The sequence below is a fragment of the Sycon ciliatum genome, chromosome 1 (genome assembly GCF_964019385.1).
Source record: "Sycon ciliatum chromosome 1, ocSycCili1.1, whole genome shotgun sequence".
Taxonomy (NCBI): domain Eukaryota; kingdom Metazoa; phylum Porifera; class Calcarea; order Leucosolenida; family Sycettidae; genus Sycon; species Sycon ciliatum.
In genome coordinates, this window is record NC_088643.1 from 83884783 (window position 1) to 83895256 (window position 10474).

A 10474-nucleotide genomic window follows, 5' to 3' on the forward strand; every position below is an offset into this window, starting at 1 on the left:
GAAACAATGGCGGCTTCTTTCAGTGAAACAACATCCTCACTGAGTGCATTCACTTGCTTCGTCAACAGGTCGATCTTGTTCAGCAGGCGTGTCTCCCGGTCGGCCGACTGTGACACGAGGGAGGACAGTGTTGTGACTAGTTCTACGACAGAGGTCTCAATTCCTGGGAGGGAACTCAACAGTTTGATCTTCGACTCGGTCATCCCGCGAAAGGCGGTTTTTCCAGATCGGGACATCTCGGCCCACTAAATGCTTCTGCTAGGCTGCTACCTAATGAACTATCTATTACTAATAAACTATCCAGTACCTACCCTTCTCCAGACCGGCCTACTGCCGGCTGGCTACTGCAAAACCTGCGAAAACTGCGGAGCTCAAAAAAGCTAACTGCATGATCCAGTAGCAGTGGACATATGGCATTCAATTGACCGTAACTTTGGTGTTTCTCAATGGATTTGAGTGAAATTTTGACCACACACTCCTGCCACTATGCTGGCCCTCAGGACATGATTTACAAGTTCTTGCGCCTCACTGACAGGCCTTCCAGGCCGGAAAAACTCAAATTTCCGGCACGGTGTGCGAGCCACCCAGGAGCCAAACAAATGCATTTACAATTTTTTCACATTTTCGTGCTCATTCTGTTCGTGCGTGGGACTCAAACCTAGAACAAGTCCAGAAGCAGCCATGGGTGATCATGGTGATGGGGTAGGGCCCCTCAACGAGGCCCTGGAATCTGTCACAACGGAACGAGTGGGCGTTCAGACATGGCACGTGCTTGTTGCCAGGAGACGGCCAATGAGCGGCCAGAATAAGCAGTCAAGATCAGTCGATCTTGACCGCTTAGCCGGTCAAGAACAGCAGTCGTACAGCATCGCGCCGCACATGCGCATTTACCATTTTTCGAAGTCCTTGCCTTGGGCAACATCTCCGACGAGGACTAAAAATTTGTTTCCCTTCTCCAAAATTATTATACTCACTACTGTCTTGAACGTCTGCAGAGAGACCAGAAACGCCAACCGACCTTGCAGCTGGTCCTGTTTCTCGCGGAGAAACGTACACAAGGGAAGCAGACCTCCACAAGTACATTTTGTACCTGCCCTAAGGCCGCAGTGCAGCTTCTCAGCACTCGCATTTGAACCTTACTCTGGCAATCATCAACTCGAAGAACGGGTTTATTCCGAATCCGTCATATTACTGTACTAACGTTACTACTGCCTTCACTGTACTTGAATACTTTCATCTCAAAACTGGAAAGTTGTTGTGACTAGAGTCTAGACTCTCTTAGTTCCACAACATAACTAACTTCATAAGGACTGGGATTAATTCTCATTCAGTACTACATGACTTACTCTAATCTCTAATCATCAAGAAGCTGGGTAAAACCATAAAGCCATCAAAACAAACAAAAGGGCTAATGCTACGTGGACGATAACGTCACACAAACATACACGTGATATTATGTACAACTTCGTGATGTAATCACGACATTCCCACACACAGGTGGAGCGATCAATCACAAAAGACCTGGTGACCAAAGGGAGAAAGATTATAATAGCGCATAAGAACCGCGTATTTAGGTGATTATTATTATTTGGGTATTGTTAATGTTAACTAGGGCAGTCCCCACAGACGCATGTCTCCTGACAGGCTACGCTAATGATGTGACATATCTTGTGAACCAAATTGCGAAGGTACTGAAGAGCAAGGACACATAAGTCATGGAGCCCATACTACACCCTAGTGCCAAAGTAGTGAGTGGGAGAGCAAGTTGGCAGAGGAAAAGAAAACTCGAATAAAAAGGGGGGTGAACATAATTATACAGCTTGAGTGGATGATAGCTGATTGAGACAGACACCAGCATGGTGAACTAAACCAAGTCTGCCTCGTGCAAATCCAGGACACGTCCTAAGCCTTCGATAGCAGCTCGTCTTACCGGTCGAGAAGCTGTTGCAGGGACGTGTGCGTCGTTGGTTACAGCGGGAGGCTGTGGTTCATTCGACGAGTGGTCAGCAGGTCGAGCAGACTCACACTCCAACGGATATAGGTGCTGTAGTGAGCGCCGTAGGAGCTTGTTATTGGGCGTCCTCACAGTGGCGGAACGCGTTTCTCCATCACGACTAGCGTGAAGTTCGCTGATGATACCCAGTTTCCACATACCTCTGGGCGCGTCATCCTTGATGAGGCACACATGTCCAATCCTTGGCTTCACGGTAGAATGAGCAACCTGTTTCAACTGCGATTGTTGCCGTTCTCGTAGACTGGTTAGGTATTCAGATCTCCAACAGTTCCAAAACTCATTCAATCGCTTCTGACCTTTCTTCCACGTAGAAAGTAGCAGTTCCGCTGACGACATTGTTGGGGCGAAATCAGGGTCCTCTTCTACATGCCCTTGGGGTAGACTGATTTCGGCTGATAATGATAAGAAGTGGGCAGGTGTCAAGACCGTATAGATCTCATCGCTTACGTACACCAGCGGTCGTGAATTTACTACTGCTTCAACTTCGACGAGAATGGTTGACAGCTCCGTTGTTCCGAGAACTAGTCTGCCAATAGACTTACGGAGGGCTTTCTTCACGATTCCAATCAACCGTTCATAGAACCCGCCCATCCATGGGGAGAGTTGCACAATGCAAATCCATTCGATTCCATGGGAAGCAGCATAATTAAGAGTGTGGTCATCCTTCACAATGGCTTCCCAAGCAAGCTGTAGAGTCGATTTCGAAAGCAGGAATTGCTGAGCGTTGTCAGAGAAGATCTTGCGCGGTACTCCTCTTCTTGCCACAAATCTGCGCAATGCCATCAGGAACTGTTCTGTGGTCATATCAGCAACAAGCTCGAGGTGGATGGCACGTGTGACCATGCACGTAAATAGGCACACCCATACCTTGTGGATGAGTCCATGTTCTCTGACTGTCATTGGGCCAAAGTAGTCGACGCCAACGTGTGTGAACGGTTTAGACTCAGCTACGCGCTCTGGAGGGTAGGGTGCCATTTTCGGTAGCGAGTACGGCCGACCATTGAACCTCTTGCATACACCACATTTCTTGAGTACAGTCTTGACGGTTTGTCGTCCTCTGGGGACCCAATAGTCATACCTGACTCGCGATAGGGTATGGTTAGTTCCACTGTGCAGCACCATGCGGTGACAGTCATTGATGATAGCTGTGGTTACTGGATGTGAACGAGGTAGAAGGATGGGATACTTCGCTGAGTATGGTAGGGATGAATTCTCCAATCGACCCTTGCAGCGGATGAGGTTATGTTCATCTAGAAAGAGCGCAAGGTTTTGGACCAGCTTGTTCTTGGCGTTGCTTTTGATAGCCTCAATCTCCGGTGTATAGTGTGTTGCTTGAACATGTTGAATCCACAGATGTTTGGCGTTGTCGATTTCAGCAGCAGACAAATGAGTGCCGCATGTGGTCTGTTGACGGCATCTCTTGACAAACTTGATACCGTATGCTGTTACACGGGCTAGCTTCTCAAACGAAGTATACTTGCTCTCATCTATACTCAGCGGTGATGGCTTGCTGCTGGTCTCGGTTTCCGCAGGACCCTCCGCCGCGAATAGTACTGTGGAAGGAGCATCGATGACGTCTTTGGGCCAGTGTACAGGAGGATCTCGAAGCCATTCTGGACCACACCACCAAGCTGTACTGTCTGTCAGTGTGGCTAGCGATGCTCCACGGGATGGTAGGTCGGCTGGGTTGTCGGCTGTACGGATATAGTTGAAGCACACACTCTGGTCTGCACGGATTTCCTTCAACCGATTGGCGATGAAGACAGGGTACGATTTCTCAGTATTCTTAATCCAGCCAAGCACGCACTGTGAGTCAGACCACAGGTGGGTAGCTGAGATGTGAACTGCGCCCAGAAGCTCTTTCTTCAGAAATTTGATGATCCTGGCGCCGATGAGTGCTGCTAGGAGCTCTAGACGTGGTATACTTGTTGCCTTGATGGGCGAGACTCGTGTTCGGCTGTAGATCAGGTCAACTGACGAATAGGCACCGTCAACTTGTCTCACACACAGGTACGCGGCTGCACCGTAACCATCTTGAGACGCATCACAGAAGACGTGGAGTTCATAGGTGACCTTGTCGACGTGGATTTTTGGTCCAATGAAGCGAGGAATGGCAACGTCACTTGCGCAGGACAGATCGGACAGGATATCCTTCCATTCATGAACGAGAGCGTCAGGCAGCGGAGAGTCCCAGTCTACATGTAGCTTCCATATACTCTGTACTAGGATCTTCGCACGCATGATGACCGGGGAGAACAGGCCCATCGGATCATAGAATTGGGCTATGCTGCGGAGGACATCTCTTTTGGTAATGACGGAGTACTGGTTTGTGGCTGACTTTGCCGTCGACAGAGTATCGCGATTGGTATCCCATGACATACCCAGTACCTTCATTACATCACAGCTAGACTTGTCTTCAGGAGCTAGAGCATCTCTGAAGTCAGGATCGTTGGTACCCCATTCACGCAAGTTCATGGTGGCACTGGCAAAGGCGTCCTTTGCCTCTCTGTAGTATGCAGTAGCATCCTGGACGCTGCTCTGCCCGGTGACAACGTTGTCAACATAGATACTGCGACGTACATCATCGCATGTCCCTGTCTGTTGCTGTTGGAGATGGTGGTCAACTGTGGCGGCGAGAAGAAACGGGCTAGCGACAATGCCAAATGGAACTCGGCAAAAGCGGTAGATCACTAGGTTGGCTGTGGTGACGGGTTTTGTAGGATCGCGAAGCCATAGGAACCGTGTTACATTGCGATCTGTCATAGATAGACCTAGCTGAAGGAAGGCCTTCTCAACATCACTGACAATGCCAATGGGGTGTAGCCGAAATCTCACCAGGATGCCACACAGATCCGGCAGAAGTATCGGACCTCGGTGCAGGCAGTCGTTCAGGCTGTTGTGTTCTGCGCGAGTTCTGGCGGAAGCATCATATACCACACGGACCTTTGTTGTGGTACTGCTGGGGCGAACAACACAGTGGTGGGGGATGTAGTGAATCGGCCCATCCTGGTGATCAAGGTTCACTTCCTCGATAATGCCATTGGCTAACTGCTCTGTGATGGTACAATGATACTTCTCTAGCACTTGTGGTGTCTGCTGGAGTCGTTTGACTAAGGATTTGAGACGGCCGAAGGCGAGCTCGTAGTTCTCTGGTAGATTAGGTTGTGGAGTATGGCTATCTTTCCATGGCCAAGATACCATATATCGGCCGTTGATCAGTTGCAAGGAGCTGCGAAAGTGTTCCAGGGCAATGTCGTCCGCTGTCTGCGGATCACTGATGTCATCGGTGATACCAATATCTTCAAGTCGCCAGAAACGTTGGAGATCAAATACTGGGTCTGGCAAGGTGGTAGCATCTGTGAGCATTATGTGGCCCGCAGTGTCATCTGTCTCTGTGTCAGTAGGGCCTGCTGGGACAAATCCCAATTTGGAGTTCAGCAAGACCAGGCCATTGTTGAGTTGGATGTGACCGTTACCCATGATGGAGAAGTAGAAATCCGTGCCGATAAGGAGGTCAATTTCTACCTCCTCACGCTTGGTGACAATGGTGTCAGCTAGTTGGATGTTCTTGACTTCAGGGTACTGGTCGATGTCGATTGGGGATTTGACAACAGGACAACAAATCCACGGCATAACATTGGCGGTTACGGGCAAGGCTGATCCATCTCGACATAGGAGGGAAAACTCCACTCTCGGCAGGGTGACCGTTCGCCGGGACGCAGATCCAAAACTAGCGATGGACAACACGTCTTCACCGACAACAGCTGCGTTGACAGAGGCAGCTAACGATTCATGAATAAATGTGCGAGTTGAGCCGGTGTCAAACAACAGTCGGCAGTCTGAGATGTTGCCTTGCCCGGCGACAGTTGCGATGGCGGTTGGGAGATTCACACCTTTGGACTGGACGTGCACCGTAGCGGTAGTATGTTTCTGTGGCCCTTGCTGCTGCTGAGTAGGATAGAAGGTACTTGCGGCAGCTGACACTGGTGATGAGCCAAATTTCTGAGGGCACAGGGCACGGTGATGGGTCAACAGATTGCAGTGATAGCAGGGTCTTCTAGCAGTACAGTCCTTTGCCCAATGTCCCTTCCGTAAGCATACAAAGCAGTGGTCTTGTAGCTGCTGCTGTCTGGTAGAAACCGTGTTGAACGTTGGGCAGGTGTCCGAGAAGTGTTGCAACTTGCAGAAGAAGCATCTCGGAGTGGCGCGCCGCACAGAGCTAACTAACGTGGCTGCCGTGGCCGGAGGTTGGGAGTAGGCAGCATGAGGCTGTGCGGAAACAGGCGGTGGTCGTGGCAGAGTGCTCTCTGGTTTGCTGGCTGTGTCTCCTGCCAGTCGCTCGGCCGATTCACGGACCTCCAGGTAGATTCCCAGCTGTTTCCGCAGCTCATCAACAGTCCAACTCTGATTGTGGGGTTTCTGTGTCTCAAGTTGTACGATGACGCACTTTGGTAACTTGGAAGTGATGACAGGAATCAGCAGTTCCTGTTGCACACTTTGACCTTCCGCTTGCAAACAGCGCAAATTAGCCTCCACCTCGTTGTAAAATCTCCGCAACATGTGAGGTTTATTTGATGGCGCTGGCATTTCGGTAATTGCGCGGTATCGGGCTGCGATGATGGCATCCTTCTTGCCAAAGCGATCCTTCAATAATCCTAACGCCACGGGGTAATTTGAATCGGTGGTGGGAATACCGGCAATAACATCCAGGGCCATGCCTGTCAAATGACTTCTCAAATACGACAGTTTCTGTACGGCAGACAGGCTTTGATTTGTACCGATCGCAGATTGAAACATGTCAATGAACTCAGTGAAATGAAGTATGTCACCATCAAACTTCCTGATTGTGAGCACGGGCAATTTTACAGATCCATGAGCACTCTGTGCAGGCTGTGCCGAGTTGGCCGCCAGCTGGCCAACCGTGCTGGTGTGCTTCCCAATGGCTGACAGCAACTGCTGTGTTTGTTGCTGAGTTGCGGTGTGCATTGTCAGCAGCTGCTGGACGTCAATTCCAGGTGCTTGACTGCTGGTACTGGTGTTGGCTGTGGCCCTTTTGGCTTGAGCACTCAGCAGGGACAGATTTTTGAAGTACGACGGTAACGTACTGGCCATACTTTCATACTCTTCTTCATCTTCTTTCTTTTTCTTTTTTTGAGTTGCTCCACTAGCCACGAAATCGTATAACGCAGCGCCGTACTTATCTAGGTCAGCATCCAACTTCGTGAGGGCATCTCTATGCTGTTCACAAAACTGGGTCCGAATCCCGACCCACTGGTCTGCGTCGTCAGATGGACAACTTTCTGAAACTAAACGTTGGCACTTCGTATCGTCATCGTGGACAGTAGAATACAATGCACTGATTTTATTTGCTAAAACTCGGAGACTCCCTGGATACTCGGACATGGTTTCGGCACCAATTTATGTTGTGACTAGAGTCTAGACTCTCTTAGTTCCACAACATAACTAACTTCATAAGGACTGGGATTAATTCTCATTCAGTACTACATGACTTACTCTAATCTCTAATCATCAAGAAGCTGGGTAAAACCATAAAGCCATCAAAACAAACAAAAGGGCTAATGCTACGTGGACGATAACGTCACACAAACATACACGTGATATTATGTACAACTTCGTGATGTAATCACGACAAAAGTTCCGACCAAACATATAGCTGTTTGTTATGGTCACTGCACACAATGTGACATCAACTCATTTGCCGTCAAGGCTTTCTTTCTGTTTGAATCTCTCTACTGTACTGGGCCTTGTTGTTTGTGAGGTGGGCCTTGTCTGAAGCGCAATCCTACACAGTTGCGTCGGGCATGCCGCTCTGATCAGGCCCTCGGTCATGTGAGTGATCTTGCCCTCGGTCGCGACGCCCTCGGGGCTACGCCCCTTGGGCGTCGCGACCTCGGGCAAGATCACTCACAGACCTCGGGCCTGATCAGAGCATCATGCCCTCGCAACTGTGTAGGATTATGTATTTCTCTCACACACTCCCACAGACCCAAGTCAATTTTTGAATTTTTTTAGGTTTAGCACGTGCTACGAGGTCGTACCTTTGATACAACATCCAGTGCTGGGACCTCCAAAGCAAGCCATTTCCACATAACAGCGCTGCACACCAAATCCAGGATACCCTCAGAAACCGGTAAAGACTACCACTCACGTTTCACTACTGCCTAGTACTGAATCCTGCCTGATGTAGTGTATCCACTAGGGGTGAAACGGTTACCCTTTAAAGTAACAAACGGGTATCTGGCTTAACGGGCGGGTTATCGGGTACCCTTTATCCGCCATACTTTTTCCAAAAACATTGCATTTGCTTGTGATCGTAAGCGCAACATGTCTTTTACAGGCATTCTGATAGGAGAGCAATTTTCGGGCAACAATTGCTACAGTAGCCTTCCGGACTTCACGCCAGGAGGATATGCGAATCATATAAGTACACTACACCGCAACAAGCACAGTGTGCACAATCACTGTGTTACATGCTAACAGTCGAAATAGTCGTAGCTACAATGGATACTGTGATATGTAGCAGGATTGAACGAGGAAAACACACTCAAAACTGTGCACTGAACTGTACAACTGTACAAGCAAGCTTCTAATACTGTACCCTACGATCCTACACGACTAACGGGTACTCGTTTGCTAACGGATCAGCAGCTAAACAGACGGGTACCCGGGTTACCCGGATCACCCCTTTCACCCCTAGTATCCACTCCAAACCCCATGGAGATTTCCGTCAAATTTGTCTAAATCGCAACTTGTACTCTTGACCTTTCCTTACTTTTTGGTCCCGTATATCCATAATCACTCTACTCTAGTTTCTGCCGATCCCGCGTACCCGCGCGCGGTGTTCTCACGCACCGTATTGCGTGGTACGATAATGTTGTACTTTCCTATGCCGCGTACCCATTTTTGGCTTTCTTCTCCCTTTTTCTGTATTCTCCCTTCGACAAGAAGTGCTTCTCTTCCCTTGGTAGTTAGGAGACGGTTGTCGTTTTTTCTCTCTCAACTTCAGTTTATCCATGTAATTCTGGTGCCCCTGGCTTGCTGTGTCGTGTGGTGTTGGATGTGAGGAATTTGCATGCTTCCCGAAGATTCCCACAATTGGTGACCCCGATTTTGCCGTGTTTTACTACTTCGAAGTATGTCTACGCCGGTTCGTCCCCCTGCCTCTGTCAGACGTGGACGTCCACGGGGTTCCGGAGCTGTTTCAAATACGCCGCCCCAGCCAACTGCGTCCAGTCCCCATGCCACTGACGGACAACCTGTACCAGCACCTCCACCAGCAGCAGTAACCAGCGTTTCTCTCAAACTCCCACCTTTCTGGCCGAACGATCCGCAACTGTGGTTCACGCAGGTCGAAGCGCAGTTTGCCATAAAGGGCATCACCGTGGAGAACACCAAATACCAATACGTGGTGAGCTCGCTATCCCATGAGTTCGCTCATGAGGTGCGCGATGTTCTTCTGCAACCGCCAACTCAGCAACCCTACACCAACTTGAAGCGGCACCTCGTGGAGCGTTTGTGCGCCAGCGAGCAGAAGCGCATCCGCCAGCTTCTCACGGAGGCACAACTCGGAGATCGCCGTCCATCGCAGTTCCTCCGGCATCTTCGCCAGCTACAGGGCACCTCTACTGTGGAGTCTGCAGTGCTCCAGGAACTGTTTCTGCAGCGACTCCCACCCCATGTACGAATGGTCCTCGCCTCCGCATCCTCACTGTCTCTGGAGCAGCAGGCCTCCCTCGCTGACAATCTAATGGAAATCGCCAGCACTCCGCAGCCGGCCCTACATCATGTCGCCGCTACGCCTGTATCACCCAGCCCTGACGCGTCCATGGAGCTTCAAGAACTGCGTGCCGAAATTTCCTCCCTCCGCCAACAACTGGATCGTGCCAGCTCGTCTCAGCAACGTGGTCGATCCCAATCACCAGGGCATGGCCGTAGCAAGTCCCCACGACGGCCACAGAAGGACCAGTCGGACGACACTCTCTGCTTTTACCACCGTAGATTTGGCGATAAAGCCCAGCGCTGCACGATGCCATGTTCCGAGTCGGAAAACTTCCGCGCCAGCCATTAGCTGCGGCGTCATGTGCTGGCGAGCAGTCACCTAGCCGCCTCCTCCACCTGACTGACCCCACAACTCGTACACGTTTCCTGGTCGACACAGGAGCTCAACTTAGTGTTTTGCCGGCCACTCGCACTGATCGCCGCGGCACATCGTCCCAGTCACTCCGCGCTGCCAACGGTACACCCATTGCTACATATGGACACCGTAGTGTTACTGTCGACCTGGGACTCCGGCGCCGTTTTCAGTGGGTCTTTGTGGTCGCTGAGGTGGAACAGGCCATTCTAGGAGCGGATTTCCTCCATACTCATCACCTGCTCGTCGACATTCGTGGCAAGAAGATCGTTGATTGCCTCACAAATCTGTCTACAACTGCACACACC

At 50.3% G+C, this 10474-nt stretch overlaps 2 protein-coding genes across 2 annotated transcripts; one reads left to right on the top strand and one right to left on the bottom strand.

Moving 5' to 3' along the window:
• Positions 1-1864: 1864 nt before the first annotated feature.
• LOC135808354 (uncharacterized) lies at positions 1865-7126 on the bottom strand. Its single transcript, XM_065321534.1, has one exon. It carries the CDS (start codon positions 7124-7126, stop codon positions 1865-1867), a length of 5262 nt encoding a protein of 1753 aa, XP_065177606.1.
• A 2044-nt stretch (positions 7127-9170) lies between these two features.
• On the top strand, positions 9171-10103 carry LOC135808363 (uncharacterized). The gene has a single exon (XM_065321547.1). The coding sequence runs from the start codon at positions 9171-9173 to the stop codon at positions 10101-10103; it is 933 nt and encodes a 310-aa protein (XP_065177619.1).
• Positions 10104-10474: the final 371 nt, after the last annotated feature.